Below are 21,846 nucleotides of genomic sequence, written 5' to 3'. Positions count from 1 at the left end.
TGTTGCATTCATTGCATTTTAGTCTATATATTCCAGATTTGGAGTAGATACTGGGGGTACTGATTGATGCAGAGTTGTGTAAAATTTCAGAGGTTCTATTGTTAGTTTTGAATAAAATTCTTACATTGTGTTTTCGGAAAAGGTTGGTGATTTTGTGGACGTCATTATTATAAGCGAAGGTGGTTGAGATAGTTTTTTCTTTTTCTTCTATGAATTTGGTTTTAGGCCGGTACCTATATTTATTTATTATTTGTTCTATAAACTGCCTGTTGTACCCATTGAACTTGGCAATTGCCCTTATGGTATTAAGTTCGTTATTAAGATCTTTCTTTGCCATGGGTATGGCGAAGGCTCGATATACCATGCTATTGTATGCTGCACGTTTGTGCATTATGGGATGTATGGAATCTTTGTGTATAGTGTTAGCAGTTTGTGTAGGTTTCCTGTATATTTTGTAAGACAGGCCAGATGTATTTCTAATAATGGTTATATCTAGAAAATTAATTGCTTTATTGGTTTTTGACTCTAGTGTGAATTTAATGTATGGGTCAATACTATTCAAGTCTTGAAGAGTGGATTCCGCGTTCTTGATTGATTCATCCATAATGACGAATCTGTCGTCTACATATCTAGCCCACATGATAATATTTGGAAAATTGTTATTATTGATTTTTGTATGTTCTAAGTTATCTGAATAAATATTAGCCAAAATTCCTGATGAAGGTGATCCCATCGCCAGTCCATTCTGTTGATATATAATTTTGTCGAAAACAAAGAAGTTAATGTTATTTTATAATGAGTTAAAATGTGTTTTAGATGTTTTAGGAATATATATCTTGTTTTAATTTGTACTCAAGGCTGATGATGGCACATAGATGCCGAAACTAGTACCATTTGACTATTTGACATGTGATTAAATCACAATAAAACGTCATTGTATTGAATAAATGGACCTTGAAAGAATTTAATTTTATTAAAACATTTTTGGGTATAACTTATCCCCTGAGACGTTCTTCATAGTTAGCTGTAGATGTTTTTGAACGCCAGCATATGGCTAATTGGAAGAAAGAGTAGATACCCAATAACACAGCGTGGCGCAATATGTTATAGAACCATAATACTGTAATGCTAGCTATATTTTTATGTTAGTGCTGAAGTCCGATTTGTTACTTCAGTAATGGTAAAAGCCCGAAAACGTTATTCTCTAATATGGAAATCAATCTAGAAGTAAATGGCAAAGGTGATTTAAGTGATTTCTATCTATGTTCATTGTTATCCTAACACTATGAGTTACAGTACATTGCACGTATATAAAAGATGCCACTTACCAATTTGCTTTTGATGTGCGTATTTCTGCAGCCACAAAACAGTCACCATTTTTCAAGAATGATGGCATTTACACGTGGTAGATTGTTTGACTGTGCTGTTTTGAACCCTTCTTATGTTATTTTGAAGTTATTCACGATCACAAATAATAAACATTCGGCTTTTAGTTACAGCTGACGCACAATGGCTGGGAGAGCTGGATCATTGCCTATATTATACACTCAGGGCCTTGTGATATATAACTAGACCTGGGATTTTAGGCTCTAAAAAATTTAGTTTTAGGCGCCTAAAATAGGCTTTTAAAACAAGTAAATAGGCTTTTAAAAGAGAAAATAGGCACTTAAAATATGTTTTAAAAATGTGTGTGGAAAGGCACGAAATAGACTTTAAAATATTACGATATACACTTAAACTGCAACATGATACTTTTTTTACTTTAACAAGCGTGGTATCCCTATTCTTAACCAAAATACCGTATTTCACGGCATAATCGTCGCCACCGCGTAATCGTCGCATCCTTTATTTTCAATACAAAAATCGGACTTTAAACCTTTAATTACATAATCGTCGCACGTCCAAATTTTGTTCACTAATCTGGTTAAAAGGTAAATGGAACTGCAACGTAAGTTGCACATGAATGCGCAATTTAAATATGTGTATGGTTTATGGGCAATTTGGCAACACAGTCACGTTTGCGACATGTTGCATAACGTATAAATAAATAAATAATACCGGTATATGTACGACGCATGACTTACCGGTAGACTATCGGCAGTTTGACAACGTGGTCGCGAGACAGTGTACTATTTATTCACCACCTACATATTATGCTTACCGGTAGGCTATCGGCAGTTTGACAACGTGGTCGCGAGACAGTGTACTATTTATTCACCACCTACATATTATGAGTTCCCATTTGAAATACGTAAGGCTGTAAGTTATCGCTTATCGGCAACGTCGCCAGGAAATACCGGCTAGGTAGGTTGAATGGACCTCGAACCAGCCCTCAGATACAGGTAAAATTCCCTGACCCGGCCGTGAATTGAACCCGAGGCCTCCGTGTAAGAGGCACGCACGCTACCCCTACACCATGGGGCCGGCTCCTGTGTTATTGCGCACGAAGTGAAATCCAAGACGATAACGCAGATTTCCACGGAATTATTCAGCCGAATTATTTACGATGTCTCAGTTGTCATCGCTAGACTCTTATCTTACTACTACGTCATAAGTGTCCGGGCATGGGATGAAAACTTTTATCCAAGCAGTCAAGATAATTATTATCCAATGCTATTAAAGTTTTATTTTATAAACTCGTCAGTAATGTAATGTAAAATCATCAATAACTGGGAAGAAATATTAACCTAATTACCGTATGTTTAAAAGAAATTGAAAAAATGAATGTTTGTTACTGACGTCTCGGAATACAGTCAACTATACAGTAGATCTAGCTAGAGCTCCGGTTTGCGAGCTTTGCGCAAGTGCAGTAGTGTGTCGCAACCAACGAGGTAAACTGATAAATTGTTGCATGCTTCCTTGCTGCCTAACAGTATTGGCTGCTCTGGAATGGACAGATCACAGATGCATTTATTTGTTTCAGATTTACGTGATTACTGTAGACATGTGTGCGTGAGAATTTAAGTTTTTAATTTGTGTTTTGGGTGTTTGCAGAAATAATTTGTTTTAATAGTGAACAATTACGGAAAGTCATTTATATCGCAAAACATTAACGTGTGAAGCATTTATAAGCGATTATGGGTAAATATAGAAACTATTCTGCGGGCTTCAAGCTAAGCGTAATTGCCTTCGCTGAACAGCACGGGAACAGAGCTGCAGAAAGAAAATTTTCTGTGAGTGAAAAGTTGGTGCGTGACTGGCGGAAAGTAAAAAACAAGCTAAAAAGCACAAACCCTTCTAGACGCGCGTTTAGAGGTCCTAAAACAGGGAAGTTTCCTATAATTGACGAAGAAGTGTTTAGGTACGTCAGTGAAATATGTAACAATGGCTGCAGTGTATCATATGAAATGTTACAAATTAAGGGACAGGAGGTAGCGCGCAAACACAACATACCGGTAACTCAGTTTAAGGCGACTCGTGGGTGGATTAAGGGGTTCATGCGACGACACAATCTGTCAGTGCGAAGGAGAACAACACTAAGCCAAAAGTTGCCTGCTGATTACACGGACAAGGTTGTAAATTTTCACCGATTTGTCATACGTTTGCGCAAGGAAACTTCGTACTTGCTTTCTCAAATCGGTAATGCCGATCAGACTCCAATCTTTTTTGATATGCCTCGCAACAGCACTATTGCGCTAAAAGGATCACGGAGTGTAATAATGAAAACCAGCGGTAGTGAGAAGTTGCGATGCACGGCAATGCTAGCCATTACAGCTGACGGGAGAAAGTTGCCGCCTTACATCATATGCCGCCTAAGAATATACAGTTTCCCCGTGGAATTCATGTACGAGTGCAACCAAAGGGTTGGGTGGACGTAGAGCTCATGCTGGACTGGGTTAAAACTGTGTGGAATAGAAGACCTGGTGCACTACTAAAACAACCAGCTCTGCTTGTTTCAGATGGTTTCCGAGGTCACCTCGTGAACGAAGTGAAGCAAATTCTCACTACAAATAAGACATGACAGATAGTCATTCCTGGTGGCCTAACATCTGCTTTGCAGCCACTAGACGTATGTGTTAATAAACCCTTTAAAGACCACTTACGTCGATTTTACAACGAGTGGATGATGAGCGGCGATCAGCAATTGACGCCCGCCGGAAATATCAGGCGTCCACCCTTGGACTTGTTATGTTCGTGGGTGAAGAAGAGTTGGGATCTTATACCACCTGAACTAGTCTCCAAGAGCTTCAAAAGGACTGGGATTTCGAATGCACTAGACGGTTCCGAAGATGATGCAGTGTGGCAGGGAGACGAAGAATCTGATACTGGTATTAACAGAGGCGAGGACGGCGCGTCAGATAGCGAAACCTGCGATAGCGACACCGAAGATTTGGAATAAATTGCGTACCGGTAAGTCCGCATTTCACAACAAAGCAATAATTTTTTGCAAGTGTAATATTTTAACTTTAATACTCAAATTAATGACAAATTAACTTAATACGTTCATTTTTATTTTCAGGTTGGAAAAATGTTCGCCGAATTGTTGCGAAAAATTATGAATTTTGTTTTAGACTATTTTAATTATTTTGATGTATAAACGCGAGTATTACGTGCATCTTAAATTTGTATCAAATACAATTTAGTTATAAATACATTTTTTGATGTAAAATAATGGCGGACAGTGCATAGACGCAGAATACGAGGCTCGTGGCGAACGTGGATTTAGCAGGTGAATATTCGTAGTGTGGCAGCTCAGAGTGTATAACATTATCTCTACCAGTGCAGTGGTTCTGAGTGAGTGTTAGTGAAGTGATTGGTGAAAGTAAAAGGCAAGAAATCCAATAAATTAATAATGCCACGCAAGGTAAAGCAAGTGCCAATGGAAGCCGTAGTTAAGCAGGCCGTACAGGAAGCGCTGAGCAGCAAGGAGACACTTGGCACGCTTGCCAACCTTATCCAGGACCAGGTAACAAAGTCAGTTGTTGACCAATTAAAAGAAACTATCAATTTTAATACGAGTGTAATTGAAGAACTTAGGAGGGCTCTAGAGGAGCGGGACAAAACAATCAGTGATTTAAAAACTGAACTGCAGGATAAAACTGACTGTTTAGAACAGTATCAGAGAAGGCAGTGCCTACGTGTGTTCGGTATACCGGAAACTGCGGACGAGAACACTGACAATTTAGTTCTTGACATTGCGAAAGAAATCGGGGTCACTCTTTCTGTGGATGACATTGATAGGTCTCACAGGGTTGGGAAAAACCAGAATGGGCGTCCGCGACCTATAATCGTCAAGTTTGTGTCATACCGTAAGAGGAACGCTATGTTCACGAACAAAAAGAAACTTAAGGGCACGAATAAAACCATCCGCGAGGACCTAACTCCAGCAAGACTCCGGCTTCTTCAGGACGCTGTCGCAAAATTTACCGTCCAGAACGTATGGTCTAGAGATGGTATTATATACGTAAAACAAGGGAACCGTAAAATAGCCATAACTAATCGTTCAGATTTGAACAGTATTCGCTAGTCACGAGCAGACTCTGTGTAATATAAGGACCGCCATAGTTATTTTAGTTCACTTAAGTTAATTTTCCACATAGTTGTAGTTTTGATTAGGTGATAATCTTATAGTTGTAGTAGGTACTTCTTACTATCAGTTGTCATCATTTAACTTTCAAGTTGGCAACATTTAGCAACCAGGAAACAAATGTCTCTAATTTCAGCCTCCTTTCACCACTGTCCCAGGCAGGTCATTACCCCGTCGTGCCAGCCCCCTCGCAGAATACCGCTAACCGTCTCAAAGACATTTTTGCGCCCTACCCTACTTCTCTACAAATAGCACATGTCAATACACAGAGCATTGTCCCACATTTCTCAGAATTCTCCGAAATATTTTCAACCTGTAATCTGCATGCTATAATGATTTCAGAGTCATGGCTGCGTCAATCTATACCTTCAGCGCTGGTTAAAATGAGTGGATACACTTTAATTAGGAACGACAGAGAGGGAAAGCCTGGAGGCGGAGTCGGAATATTTATACGCGATGATTTGAAATACAAGGTAATATTTAAATCGCCAAGTGAATACTCTCACAGAGCGGAGTTCTTGTTTGTAGAAATTGAAATTCGTGGTACGAAGTGTTTACTCGGTGTAGTGTACCGCCCACCGAAGACTGGAAACATCACAGATTTAGAAGAAGCGCTACAGGATTTAATATTCAGGTATGAACATATGATTTTAATGGGAGACTTCAACACTGACCTGAAAAATGAAACCACTGAGACTAGGCGACTAACATGCATGTTTGAATCAATTAATATGACAATTCTGCCCTTGCAACCCACACACCATGTTGCAACCTCGCACACACTCCTCGACCTAATCATTGCAAACAATAATGACCGTATATTGACACATGGACAGATGCCTGTGCCAGGCCTTTCCCGCCATGACATGATTTACGCTGCATACTCTTTAAAATGTCCAAAATACAGGCCTAAGATAATCAAATACAGGGATTTCAAAAATTTGAACGACGAAGCTCTCATTGAGGACGCTCTGAGCACACCATGGCACACAATTCAGTATATAAAGGACATTGACGACAAAGTATCTCATTTTAACGAACTTCTCTTAACTTTATACGACAGACATGCCCCATTACGTACTGCTCGAGTAAAGCGACCCTCTAACCCGTGGCTCAATCAAGAAATTCGTGATAAAATGAAAGATAGGGACTCAGCCTATAGCTACTATGTGAAACATCCAGCGCAGGAAAATTTTGAGAATTATAAAAAACTTCGAAATAAAATCACGCAGATGATAAGAAACGCTAAAATACGCTACTCGTACGAAATTTTAAATACACATGACTCTGCTGTTGCATGGAAGACTCTCCGCGATATGGGTCTAAGTAAAACGAAGACAAAGGACAGTAACTGTAATGTACCTTTGGATGATCTGAATGAGTATTTTAGCTCAAGAAACGTCCAGACGAACGGAAATACCAAGAGAGCCACTATTGACAGAATATTTTCAAAGGGAAAGCATGGTGGTGAAACATTCTACTTCTCTCACGTGACTCCAGATGATGTAAAGAGCGCCCTTAATGACATAAAATCAAAGTCTACTGGACACGATGGAATAAACCTGTCCCTTTTAAGAAGAATTCTAGACATCATTCTTCCTACAATAACGCATATTATTAACACCTCTCTTATGACGGGAATCTTTCCTGGGAACTGGAAAAATGCCATCATCCGACCCTTGCAGAAAAACAGTACCCCCACAACCCTTGACGATTACCGCCCTATTAGTATTCTCCCTGTACTAGGAAAAGTACTGGAGAAACTAGTACACAAACAAATGACAGCCTATCTCTTACATCATAACTTACTCGACAGATATCAATCAGGGTTTAGATCGAACTACAGTACCAGCACAGCATTAGTAAAAGTAACTAACGACATTCAGCTAGCAATGGATAACGGACAAATGACAATTCTTATTCTTCTCGACCTTACAAAGGCATTTGATTGCGTAGATAAAGACATTTTACTAGCTAAATTAGAAATGATGAAATTTTCTAATAATGTATTATGCTGGGTACGTTCCTATCTCAGTGGACGTAAACAATGTGTGTCAGTGGGAGACAATGTGTCTAGGTGGCGAAATACTGAGATGGGGGTGGCACAGGGTGGGGTGTTATCACCACTTCTGTTCTCCCTATACATGAATGACCTATCAGAACAACTGACGAACTGTAAATATCACTTATACGCTGACGATATCCAATTGTTTATTCATACCAAGCCGAATGACATACAAGAAGCAACCATGAAATTAAACGAAGACTTATTTAACATTAACGAATGGACTAGTAGCCACTGCCTGAAAGTAAACCCATTAAAATCGCAAGCCATCATAATAGGATCTAGAAAAGCGCATGCCAAGTTAGAAAGCATCAACATACCGGTTGTCAAGATCAATGAAACACCTATAGCACTGAAAGACTCTGTTAAGAACCTTGGAATAATTTTTGATAAGTATTTAAGTTGGTCAGAGCACGTAACAAAAATTTGTCAACGTGTATTCGGTTCATTACACTCACTATACAAACTGAGAGATTTTCTACCTGTCAAAACCAGGAAACTGCTCATTCAAGGACTAATACTACCAATATTTGATTATGGTGATGTAGTCTATAATAACATAAGTTGTTCACTTGGTTCTAAACTTCAACGGGCGCATAATGCCTGCATTCGATTCATTCTAAATGTTCCGCTCCATTCTCACATCAGCCCATTCCTCCATCAGCTGTCCTGGTTAAGATTATGTGATAGACGTAATTACCATGCTGTTTCTCTTCTTCACAAAATACTGCGAACAGGTAAACCACATTATCTGAGAATAGATTTCAACTACCTCTCTCCCTCAGGCAGAACACCCTCAAGGTCATCAGTACAAACCCTGCTGTCCATCCCCACTCATCACAGTAGTACGTATAACAAGTCATTTGTACCGGGGACCATACGTTCCTGGAATTCTCTTCCGGCTGAAATTAGAGACATAAGCAACCTAAAGCTATTCAGAAGAATGTGCTGGAAATTTTACCTACACTCAGATTGATTTACTCTTAGAAGTACCCTTAAATTTTAGATTATTAAGTTAAATGTATAAAATGTCAATGTAAGGTTAGAAACATTATAGTTTATATTTTTCGAGATATAGCTTTAATAATAGTAAATATTATAAATTAATTTTAAAATGTTAAAATGATTTTTATGATGCTTTACATTTCATACAAATTACATTTCACATTAACTTTAAATTATAATTAACTTATTTTTAAGTAGTTATAATGTTCAGTATATTATGTTTATGCAGGTGGATAATTATATGGTTTGGCATAATAGCAGGCTTCATAGCCTGAGCCCCGCCATGTACAGAAAGACATTAATAAATAAATAAATAAAATAAATATTCATCGTATAATGGTCGCACCCTACAATTTTTTTCGAAAATTTTGGTGTAAAAAGTGCGACGATTATGCCGTGAAATACGGTAACTGCAAAATTAAGGCAGAATAAAGAGTCATTTATCAAAAACAATATTAAAAAAGTCATGTGTCAAAAAAACGTTATGGATTTTATGATATATCATTATCAGTACTGATCTAAAACCTTAATACTAAAATCACTGTACACAATTACAGCATTGTAGGCATCCAATAACGGTGTAAACGCGAATGGAGTATGTGTTTATTATTTGTGACGAACATTCCTACAGTACTTTCATTCGTAATTTACTTTACAGTACATAACAATAATCTTCTCCAATTTTTCCACAGTCAGGCTGTATCTTTTGTCTGTTAAAATAATTTTGAAAGCAGAAAAAGAGCGCTCGACACCCACAGATGTTAGAAGGGCATATGAAAATTTACCTACATTTTTCAATTGAATTTCACTTGGTAAGTCTACCTTTTCTCCATCCATTACCTTATGTACGCTTTTCAGCACTGAATATCCTGGGTTCTTCTGCAGTACACTAGACCACTTGTCTCTTATTTTATCCCCTACCTTGCCCCTAGCACTTTGTATGTTATTCTCAGCTTCCTCAATTACAGCAAATTGCTGTTTGAGACTGTTTCCTTTCTCCTCCATTTTTGTAATGGTGACTGGAAGAAATGAAAAATTTGCCTGAATATATGCAATGTCTCTCTGAACACTGGAACAATCATTTAACTGCTCTTTGACAGACGACACACATGCAGAGTTGTCCGTTAAAGGCAAATTGTCTATCACAGTCGACATTTCCTCAAGATGTTCTGCATAATACAGGGCAGCTTCCATCCAGGAACCCCATCGGGTGAAGATTGGCTGTGGTGGAAGGGGAATAGAGGGGAGTTTCTCTCGAAAGATGGCTATTCTTGATGGAGCCTTACAGGACAGTTTCTTCATTGTTGAAATGAGAGTATTTACTGCAGGAAACTCGGCCCTAACTGTTTCTGCGAGTCTATGCAAGGCATGGGCCATGCAAGTAACACAAATTAAAGAAGGATAAAAAGTTTTGAGGAGAGGTGCAGTGGCAATCGTGTAGGAAGCAGCATCGGAGACGAGGAGGACTTTAGAATCATCAACACTCCCAGGATACAACAATTGCAACCCCTTGTTGATGAAGTATGCAATGCTTTGACTATTGACTTTCTCAAGCCGTTTAGAGCAAAGAAGGTGAGCGGTAGATGCCTGATTGGGTTCCAGCTTTCCTACTATAAGGTTAGCAATGTACCTGCCACAGAGTCGGTGGTTTCGTCCACACACAACCATGTGCAAGGCTCCCCACTATCCTACCTGACTGACAAAATGACCTCATTGTAACAAATATCTAAATAGTTTTTCTTTAATGTAGATGCTGATAGGATATGCTGCTTGGTGTATTTGTGTAAAAAAATCTCTGAAAACCGCATTATGCTGCAACTATGGCTCTACAGTACACGTATCAGCATAGAAAAACCATTATGGGTTGTACAGTAGGAGATATAGTTTGTGTGAGCAGAGTCAGTCTGATGTTACTTTTCATGGCTGCTTTCGCTTTGTGACTGGCAGTATCTGCATGCTGCTGAAGGTGGCATTTTTTCTCACGTGAAATCTAAAACACAATAAAGTGATATCAATTAGAGACTAAGATGAGGAATAGAAAAGGTGAACTATTGAATAAAATTTGTAATTTTGAACCACCTAACTTAAGCCATTATTACTCTAAAGTTAATTAAGAACAAGAACACTACAGTCCCCGAAGGGCCTTGGCTTTCAATAACGGTTGCTGCCCAGCTCATGGCCTGCAGATATTGGGTGGCGTGTGGTCAGCACGATACATCCCTCAGCCGTATTGCCTTGCCTCCGTGACCCCTGCCTACTGTAGCTTTTCAGATGTCCTCACGATGCTGGGTCAACACCGTTCCAAACCTCATAGATTTCTAAATTACTGCTGGTACTGGAAATCGAACCCAGGTCGCCTGGACTAGGTCTCTACAATTAATTATAGGAGCCAATATCAAAACCTTAGTTTTAGATTAATATGAAATTTAAGATATATGCACATACCTGTTTATTGCAGTACTGGCAGAAAATAATCTTGCCATCAAAAGTCATCCCTGGAAATTGTACTAGCCATTGTTGTATAAGCGCACTCTTAGATGATTTCGTTTTAGGCATGATGAACTATATTCACTTAAACGGATGTTCTTTCACTGACGACTTGACACAGTATGTTCTTTCTTACTACCTGCTCCTTATTCTTCCTAGATAATCCTCCCCCTCACCCCTTCACTCAACACAGTACGTCCTTTACTACCTGCTCGTTCTTTTGAACTAATCCTCCACCTCCACCCTTCACTCAGCATTCCTTTGGTGACAGTTGTCTGGGAAGAGCACATTTCTGTGAAAAACCCATCCTCTGCTGTTCTGCTCGTGATTGTAAAAATTACAGTTCAATTTTATTGTAAATGTAGAAAATAGGCATTTTAGGCACTAAAATATTAAAATAGGCTCTAAAGGTCCAAATAGGCATTTTAGGACACTATAAAACTCTGTTAATGTAAGGGATTTATCATGAAACATCAACATATTTTTAAAAAATCATGTTATTTCGTAAGGAATGAAATAGGCATTTGCCTTAAAATCCCAGGTCTATATATAACGTAGGCAACGGCTGGATGCGGTACTGGATTGTGACGTCACAGCCAGCCGCTTACATCAGAGGACGTTTTACTTTCCTTGCAGAAAAAGACTTTTAAATATACTTTTACTGGTAGAAAACAAGGCAACTTACCACAACGTAATATGTTTACGTACTATTGGTGTACAAATATTATGAAAATTACACATGTTCCCAATACTGATTGGATTGTTTTTATAATGTTTTAAACCGGCTTCTCTCCCAAAACACCCTATATTGGCCCTAGTTACAAGATATTATACCATCACTTTGTTAATGATCTCGCCTACCTATATTAATAGGCCTAGCAACAACCGTGAATATTTCCTAACTAAAGTAAACCCGTTTCCTCATCCCAAGGTGGTGCAGCTCTTTCTCAGACAGGCCCCCTGTGGAAGGGAGTTGCATGTACCAGTTTTACCACAAATCAACCTTCCTGCCATTCGTAAATCTCCGGCAATGCAGTACAAAGATATGAGACTCAGGCTCCCGAGAACGGCAGCTAATTGTGCTAACCATTACGCTGTCGGACATTCTAGGCCTACACTACGGAGGCGGTCATTTCCTAACTATGAAACACAGATGTACCGCATGATTTCGACGCGTTTTCATTGCATGGGTCGTACGGACGAAACTATTCACAAATTTGTGTGATGCCATCAGAGCTGCATAAGGCTTGTAGCTGCTTCAAAGCAGAATTGTTGTTCTTCTCTGACAAATTACGTTGAGGGGTCTTGTATGCAAGATTTATTTTATCATTTTCTTCGTCTCGAAAAGCCAATGGCGGTCTAATACGGTATATACCTGGGCAATGAATGGACTGGAACCAATGCGAATGAGAGTTTTCCTGTAACAGCTGTCAAATGAACTTATTATAGGAGAGATAGCTAGACGTATGAAAACTGTCGGCATACCCTTGGATCTTCAAAGGAAGCTGAAGAAATTTCGACCAAACCGAGAGGAGGTAAATCAAGATGAGGCAAATTTAGAGCCCACCATAAAAACAAGAAGATGTGCAACATGTATGACGGAAACTGGACTCCGTAACTTAACTATATATGAGTGAAAAAAAAAAAAAAGTAAATGTGTGTTTTGTGTACCACATACTAATCTCGTTTGTGACTCGTGTTATGGTAGTTATAGTAACGACCAAAATGTACAGAATGAATGATTTCACTATGGTGATTATTGTAATGACTATTCTTCGATTTTCCATTGTGGGTTATATGTAAAAACAATGAAGTTGTTGTGTTTACCAATGATAATGAGAAGGAATATTGGAAAAACAGCATTTATTAAAAATATTTTTACACATAAAGATTGACTTTCTTATGTAAATATAAGTGATAAGTATAATTTAAAGTCTCTAACTTTTACAGTTTCGTTAGACACCTACTATGGGATGAGAAGGTATCACGAAGAACAAAAATGACCCTGTACAAGTCATATTTCATTCTCATCCTTACATATTCTCTGGAAACCTGCACACTAACTTCAAAGGATTGTAGTAGGATTCAAGCCTGTGAAATGGGATTTCTTAGAACTGCCCCCCAAAAGACACGACTAGATCACGTGAAAAATGATGAGATCCGATCTAACCTAGGTCTAAATGAATCGATGGAGGAAAGACTTAAATCATCTAGCTTTAAATGGTTTGGGCATGTTAAATGAATGAATAGCACAAGGTTACCATGTGCTTATTTAGAAAAGAGAATAACGGGTAGAAGATGAGCAGGAAGACCTAGAAGATGATGGATGGACCAACTGAGGGAAGATGTGGAGAGAAGAGGATGGAATTGGGAATCTGTCATGGACAACAAAATCTTTTTGAATAGGCTACTTTGGAAGATGCTCTTTTTCAAACACACAACCGGCTCGCTGGAAGGGCAAACTGATGATGATGATTATTAAAATAATATAGAAGTTTTCTTCAGCAAATGTCGTAAATTATTTTTGTTTCTGATTTCTAAAGTGTGTCTGTCAAGCTCATTGCGCCCACTGCCGCTATACTTAATATTGCACCCATCAGAAGGTTAAAGCATGCAGGAGATGTGGACGCACAAACATGTGACAGCAACCGATTGGTGCATCAAAATAAAGGTTTCCAGTATTTCCTATGATGGGCAGTTCTTCTCTTCATTAACAAGGGTCAATTCTGCATCAGTCTTACAAATATTTTCCAGGCCAGTTTTATTTTGCCCATCCAGTATGTTTGTATTTAATGACTGTCTGTCTGAAAGACAGTCGCCCTGGACGAGATATCACACCTTCTTCCAGAAGATGGTCCGCTGTAAAACAACAGGATTATGGTTCCTTCTAGCCATCAATCAAAGAACGAAAAGGAAAAATTTGAAACCCACAAATAACGATGGTATCAGTTGCAGGGAGGGAAGAGCTATGACCTTCTCTGATTTGCTTTCACTGTTTTAACTTGTTACAAGTTAACTTTTAACATTAGTCCTTGTACTTGCTGTCATGTGTTTTAATTTTAACTAGTCATAGTTTAACATTTGTCTTGTAGGTGCTATCATATGTTATATATTGCTATTTCGTAAGTTGTATTTTGCCTAATTGATTAGTTGGCTGATGATGACACGCAATGAGCGTCGAAACTAGTACCAATCTTCTGTAAACGTTATGTGATATATATTCACATCGATAAACATTCATTGTATCGAAAAGGTGGACCTTTAACATTATTTTACTGTATCCTACAGTCAGTGAAATTGTGAACAGAGCAATATTCCTTGGTTTAAAACAATTTTTAAATATTCATACAAAAATAAAAGGGATTTACGTCCACATTGACAATAGCACTGTATGTTTAAGCACATACCTTAGTCTCTGCGTTCAGCTTCCGCTTTTCGTCTTCCAGCCAATATGCACGAATATCTGTAGCCAGCTTAGGAGGGATCTCAAAAAGCTCCGGTCCCTTCCGTATCATGAAAGCCAAGACTATCGACATTGTCTGGGCATTGGTATGAAACGCTTCTGGTGTTAACTACAACATAAGAGAAAGAGAGAGAGAAATGTTTACTCTGCCATTAAATTGCTGCAAATGCACCAGTTTGATAGAATCTAGTAATTGAAAGATGAGAAGGAAATCTCTAAGAAAAACAAGTTCAGTTGAACATCTGTTATGAGTCAACAAATAAATAAAACAGCATATTTTGTGCAAAATAATCATTAAGATATCAAAAGCAGCAGTGAGATGAGTACTGACCCCCAGCAACCATTAGCAAGCAGTAACATTAAGTATATGAGTTAATATAACAGTACTTTTTGAATGTTGCAAATCTGATGCTGACAGTTACAAAACTCAGTAACGAATCTAGGGTTCAGAAAAAACACAACAAAATCAAAATATATTGCCTCCTCCAGGCTAATGTGAACTCTTATAAAATGAATTCCTGCTGCAAAACCTGCTGATGTAAACAAAGAGATGATAGTGAGAAATCTCTCACCTTGCGAGGACAGAGCAAGTGAGGAGTGAAGATTGTTGCAAGATTGTCAGCTGACATCTTGTTTTTCTTCTCATAACTGACTGTGAGATGAAGCAACTCCATAAGATCTCTCAGAAGCAAACGGTTTTCAACAGGCAGCAAAAGAAGTAACAACTGGATGGAGCGTAGCAGTCTCAATTCACCATTTTTAGGTACAGGTGAACTGGTAACGGTGCCTGAAAGTTCTGTAAAATAAATGTTAATTACAAATCAGTGTGGTTCCATTTTTATATGGAGGATATTACACAATGCAAGTTTAACTTAGAACACAAGAAATTGTTTTAAAACAAAAATAACAAAAGAATGATTTTGCAATTTTTATAGGAAATTTTTCCTTGTATAAATCTTTGCATGTGTAAACTTTGTTACAACAAATTTCGATATCTCTAAGATTCTTTATCTCATGTCCAATTGGCAAAGTAAAATTGTGTTAATAGTATGATAGTTATGTAGCTGGGTATTTCCAGACATCCAGTAAGTGCAGTAAGTTAAAATCCACTCTTTATTCTTCAGCTCTAACAGCTATAGAAAACATGGATGCTTTCATTTCAACTCATCTGTACTCAAGTTGTTTACTGATGAAGCCCAAAACCAGTTGTCTCTTCTAATTAAAATAAACAGTATCAGCACTAACAGCATACAACTGTTAGCTTTCTTTCTCCTAAAACCCCTTCTCACAAGAAACCCTTCATATCAACAACTTACTACAATTCTTAACATCATATGATAGCCAGGTGATCTTTTCAGATAGACTGGCTGCCAGAATATTGTTGCTCGCTTAGAACCACTCAGGGACCACGTGTAGAGTACTTTAATGTTATACCTACGGATGTGAGCAACATCAAATTATTAGCGGATTTCATCTACCGCACAGGCAGTGGGTCACTCTTAACACAGTTCGGAGAGGCCATGGAAGATGCAGGGACTCACGCTTCAAAACTGGAACTGCATAACATCTCCCAAATTCGACTGTGGTGCCCCGCGGCAAACCTTCGCTCACATCGTTGGCAGCTGCAAGCTACATGCTTACTCGGGTAGCTGGGATGATTTCTTTATACCATCAAAGTCAGTGTTAGAGTGGATGGAAGTACTGGATATCCTGATATGAAATCGTTTTCTTGTTACTGTAATATACCATATTTACGCGAATAATCCCCGCATATTTTTTTTTTAAATTTGAGACACGAAATTGGGGTGCGGGTTTTATTTGCGTCAAGTTTGCCAACACGCTCCTGGCACACCTAGTTTTCCATGCTGAGTGTACAGTTATGCTTTGTGCAACCGTAGGTGGAAGAAAACTGTTCCCATGTCATATATAAAAGGAAAACAATTCAGACTTTTAATTCTAAACTGACTGTACATTTTTTAAAATACTACCGTATTTTACAGAGTAATTTAACTTCAAAATTTCTCCGCGTCACGATAGAACGTGTCTTCCGGAGCGTGCAGGGGTACCTTTCCACACTTTCACTCACTTCGGTGTGTCTATAGTGTGTTTCATAGTTGCAAATAGAGTGAAATCGTAATTCTTTCGTATTCAGTGTTTTAAGGAACAGCACAATATCACGTAGCAGGCAGCACGCGGAAAAGCAGAATCCGCAAAAGTTGGCGAGGGTTGGCATTTCTGAATTACAAGATGGCTGTTAATTCGAAATCACGTAATTGGAAGTCCGATTTCTGTATTACAAAGACTTCGAATTAACAAGGTTTTACTGTATCGCAAACCTAACATCAGATTTCGCCGGTGTGTCCACAAGTGTTTACATTGCACGAAAAGAATTATCCACCATCGGTCGGGTTACTGTCCAGTAAAAAGAGGCCACGTGTGAGAAGTGTTTTAGACGTGAAGCATGACGAACTTGTAAGTAATTTAGGAGAGGATTCTAGAGTAGAACGCAGCCGGGAAGGCGGTTTGAAGAGGGCTGCGCAGTAACATTCACGATTACGATCGCTTTGTAGTATAACATGTTTTCCGCAGAGCCAATAGAATCATTTCAGTAAGAAGTGCCTGTTTGTGCAGGTCATGAGTGAATGTTTCGAGTTTTATTTGTAATTATCATAATCAACGAATTTAGGGAATTATTTGCGTGTGTACAATGGATCCAGGAAGAGCAAAAAGACAAGTATTGTATCGACAGGTGAGGGAAATAGTATTTAGAGTATTTAGAAATAAAAATAATGCAGTGTTCCGGTCTCCATGGATAAAACCCTAAGAGGAAGAAGCCAGTGACGGACCTCGATGATTTCAACAAAAATATTCTGCGTACAACAATATTGGATATGTATTAAAACGGCGAATATCATACGGCATTGAAACTGGCCCGTCCATTTACCTTCCTTAATATCTCGAAAATTTTCCTCAACACTTTCTCGGGGTTTGATGTTAAAAATTAATTTGGACTTTCAGGAAACTTTTAAGCCCACGAAAAATATAGGTCATCGCTTTGGAATTAAAGACATAACTGGATGAAAAAACGTAGGCCTATTTGGTCATTTTCATGGAAAATATATTTCACAGCACTGGTAATGTATTTTTACCATCTCAGGCGAAGCAGCTATATCCGTAAATTGATATGTTCATATTTGAGTAAAGATCACGTGCACCTCGCGGAGTGATACGAACTGTTTGTTTATGCCTATGTTACTCTTTCGATTGAAGGAATTTTAGTTCATTTCTTTCTCAAAATGAGCCTTCCTAAAATGAGGGTGCGGGCATTATTCAACGGTGGGGATTATTCGGGTAAATACGGTATTCAATTGTATATATATATACATGCCGGTATATACCGTATTTACTCGCGTATTAGACCCCTTTTTCCCCCACTTTTACAGCCAAAAATAGTAAAGGGGGGGTCCATTATGCGATAACCTCAAAATTTTGTGCAGCGAACACATGACTTCTAGGTTATAAAGAGCTAAAATTGTACATGTAAACATTCTATATAAACATTCTATACGTACTATTATTTAACAAACTTAGAATGTATTTAAGTTATACTGGCTATTTTTGTCAGAAGGCAGTATTTCTAAACGTAAAAAAGATGATAAATGGTGAACACGACTTTTCGGCATACGGCACATATAAAAGTCCGTTTTAGATACTCGTATGACGTCATTTGTTACATCTCATTAATTCCTCTGGTGAGGCTGACGTCAGGAAGGGCACATGGCCGTAAAAACTCGCTACGAAGATTCGTCTAACTTCATACTCGATCCCGTAGAAGAAAGGGATAAGGGTATCGTGCTATCATATAATTAAATATTGATACAAAAGGAACTTAATGGCCAGTCATTTGTCTCTGTCAGTTCGGCAGTAGGCCTAGCACACAGTAAACGTATTCACTGCTTTCATTTGAATTATCGCATTGCGCCGCCAACTTCCCTACCTTGCTACCGGCGTGTCGGCATTCTAAGTGACGTCATCTTCACTGCTATCTCTCGCCAGTCGCGTCAGCCATGCTTTGTTCCTCTCTTTGATCCATGCACTGCAATCAAGAGCGTACGAGGTCCCGCCTTTTTTAACCTTTTGAAAATAATTTTCTTCCCGAGTATAGAGTCTAATGGCCGGTTTCTGGTACAGCACAGTTACCTGCGAGTTACCTAAAAGCGCTTGTAACTTTAACTGTGCTGTTAACTTTAATGAGTTTCTGGAAACTTAAATCCAGATTTATAAGCCCTGGTAATAAACAGTACAGTTATCGTCATGTTTAGTACCTCTCGTCCTCCAATAGATGCCTCTACGCAAATGTTTTAGGGTTATTTTGGTAATATCTAGTTACTTTTACTAGCAGAAGTTTTCTACAATGAAAAATGGTTGGCAAATACGTACACAGTCATGTCAATCAGTCTGATTCAGTATGTAACAATCTCTCATAATATGAAAATACGTACGATCTAATGATGCAAAAATTAGGTATATATTACTTCATCTTCATTCTTATTGACAGTATGCAGACATCGTCTTAAATTTCACCCTGAACGTTGTTGCCAACCAGATTACTTTTCATTGGACCAGAACAGAACAAGCGTAAACGAAAATAATCACATAAATGAAAACGTGCCGCACACTTTGGTACCTATCATTCCGACACTGAAGTTCTGCAATGATAGTGGTATATCCATCTGTTCTCGCTGGCAACTGTTGCCGGTTTATTTATTTATTTATTTTTATTTTTTTTTTTTTTTACACTGACCACGCAACATGCATTGACAAAAATACTCTCGTAACTGCTGACGTGAAGTCCACTTGAGAACTTCAATCGAACGTAGCGAGCTAGCCCTGACTCAGGGTGTGAAGTGTGTTGAAACAGATAAGATGACAAACTACAGCTCCCTGCAAGACTTTTAATTAAAGTCCAGATGTTTTATGTTTATTAGGAGTCTATGAGACCTCATGTCACCGGTTAAAGGATATAACAGCATTTACAAAAGCAATGAAAAATCAATATTTATTATTCAGCAGGTTAATATTAAATGCATACCGGTACCTAAGATATTTATTATTTGGTACAAATGTAAATATTAATGGTAAATCCTCCATAATTTCAGATTGTGTTCATTACCGTAACTGTTGGTGGGACTCATGATTCAAAGCATAACGAAAGAGATCTTAACATTATAGCTGCACTGAAAGATCAATTAGAGCCTGATGAAAATCCGTTCGACTCGAGTTATATTTTATTTGACGATTCATTTCCCGTATTGAAAGATATATCTATAGATGAGGCGTCATGCTCCGAGGAGATTATAACCTAAACAGCTGGGACAGGTGACACCATACACGTGTAATCAGTGACTAAAGCCAGTGATAATGTGGAAGTAAACGTACTAACCGAAATATTGTCGAGTCCAGCACACCCAAGCACGTTAAAACTACAATGAATGACTGTAAATATATTATAACCACTTCATTATCACTTTCTAATGTTTACCAAAGTAATATAAGACCTTGTACGAAACGGTATGGAGTGGCGCCTCACAGCGGTATTTGTTGGAATCAGTTCTAACATAGAGGTAACTACAGCACTAGCTGCAGTTACCAGTCTTTGCGGAGATAACTGTGAAGAAGCCGATAACTGTTGTTTCGGAAACTCATTTTAAACGTATCACCATGTTAAGTCACTGGTAACTACCCATCTACAGATAACTGTCATTTCAGAAACCGGCCATAAACAGTGTAAATCTATTCCCAGATGGTCTCTGATATTCCCAGTTGGTGTATATGTAGCAGAAGCCACTCCTTCCGAATAAAGAAGTGCTGTAGAAGGCATGCCAAACTATCAGCTGATAACTTGCGTATGTTACAAATTGTACTTCCGAATGTAATAAATAGTAACTGGAAACATTCTTTTGATAACTGAGGCTGTTGAAACACAGACCCTTATTTTTAAGTACATTTCATGCTTGTTCTCTACATTTATCACATCAGGATTTGCGTAAACAGCTGTCCATGAGATAGTCAGACCACATTGTTTAGGTTAGATATATTATCGCCCTGATAGTGCCACAGACGATAGTGCCAAAAGTTTGACGGTAAAAATAGATCTCAAAAACATATCAGATGTAAGGCTTTTCAGGCATTTGCTCTATTAACCAGCGTTTCATCTTCCCACTCTGATGTGTCTAGTGTCAGACCTAAGATGAAACCCTGGTTAACAGAGCAAACGTCTGAAAAGCCTTACATCTGATATGTTTTTGACTTTTTTGACATGCTCTATTGGTGAAAAATATCTAATTCCCTCCATGGGAATTTAGAATTTTCCACATTCGGTAAAAATAAATAACAGGAAAATATACCGCATTTATGGATATCTACAGGTGTGGCGGTAATGCGTTTTATTACCATAATGTTTAATTTCGTACGTTCGTTCTCTTTTTTATTAACGCATACCCTAGTATGTTTTGTTTGGCGTCTCCGAAAATCATTTAAAGTAAGTGGGGACATAAAATAATAATAATAATAATAATAATAATTATAATTATTATTATTATTATTTGTTAGGTATGTTGGTGAGTCAAACAATCATTTTAATTGGATAGCTTTTATCACGTTTTAAACTTACTTCTCTTCAAATATATAACTATATTGGCCTGAGTTACGAGATATTAAACTACCACTTCGTTAATGATCTTGCCTGCTGTATAAATAGCAACAACCGCGAATATTTCTCAACCAAAGTAAACTCGTTTCCTCATCCTGAGGTCGTACATCTCTTTTTAGACACACCACCAGTGGAAGGGAGTTACATGTACTGTTTTCACCGCATATCAACCTTCCTGCCATTCGCAAATCTCTGGCAGTACGGTACCGGGAATCAAAGTCAGACCCCCCAAAAACAGCAACTAATTGTGCTAACCATTACGCTGGCGGACATCATTAACTACAAAACACAGACATATAGCAGGACTGATGCATGCTTGCAATGTGCGGGTTGGACACGAAGCTAGGCCTATTCATCTATTTGTGCGACGTCATCTGAGCTGCAGTAGACCTACGCTACAGAGGCGGACATTTCTTAACCGCGAAACACAGATGTACCGCATGGATTCGACGCGTTTTCATTACGTAGGTCGTACGGACGAAACTACTCTCAAATTTGTGCGATGTCACCAGAGCTGCAAAAAGACTTGTACCCGCTTCAAAGCGGAATCGTCGTCGTTCTCTAACGAATTATAGACGAGACTTATT

The 21,846-nt window shown here is 38.4% G+C and overlaps 1 protein-coding gene across 1 annotated transcript in view; it reads right to left on the bottom strand.

Annotated features, from left to right (window-relative positions):
* Positions 1–21,846, bottom strand: part of RhoGAP54D (Rho GTPase activating protein at 54D) — a 192,292-nt gene that overhangs the window by 97,498 nt on the left and 72,948 nt on the right. The window contains exons 5-6 of the mRNA XM_067144916.2: positions 15,120–15,343; positions 14,492–14,656 (exon numbers count right to left, since the gene is read on the bottom strand). Coding sequence (XP_067001017.2) covers positions 14,492–14,656; positions 15,120–15,343 — 389 coding nt within the window. The remainder of the gene's footprint in view (positions 1–14,491; positions 14,657–15,119; positions 15,344–21,846) is intronic.

Source organism: Anabrus simplex, chromosome 1 (assembly GCF_040414725.1).
Source record: "Anabrus simplex isolate iqAnaSimp1 chromosome 1, ASM4041472v1, whole genome shotgun sequence".
Classification (NCBI taxonomy): domain Eukaryota; kingdom Metazoa; phylum Arthropoda; class Insecta; order Orthoptera; family Tettigoniidae; genus Anabrus; species Anabrus simplex.
The sequence above is the reverse complement of the archived record's forward strand: the minus strand, read 5'-3'. Positions and strand labels throughout refer to the sequence as shown.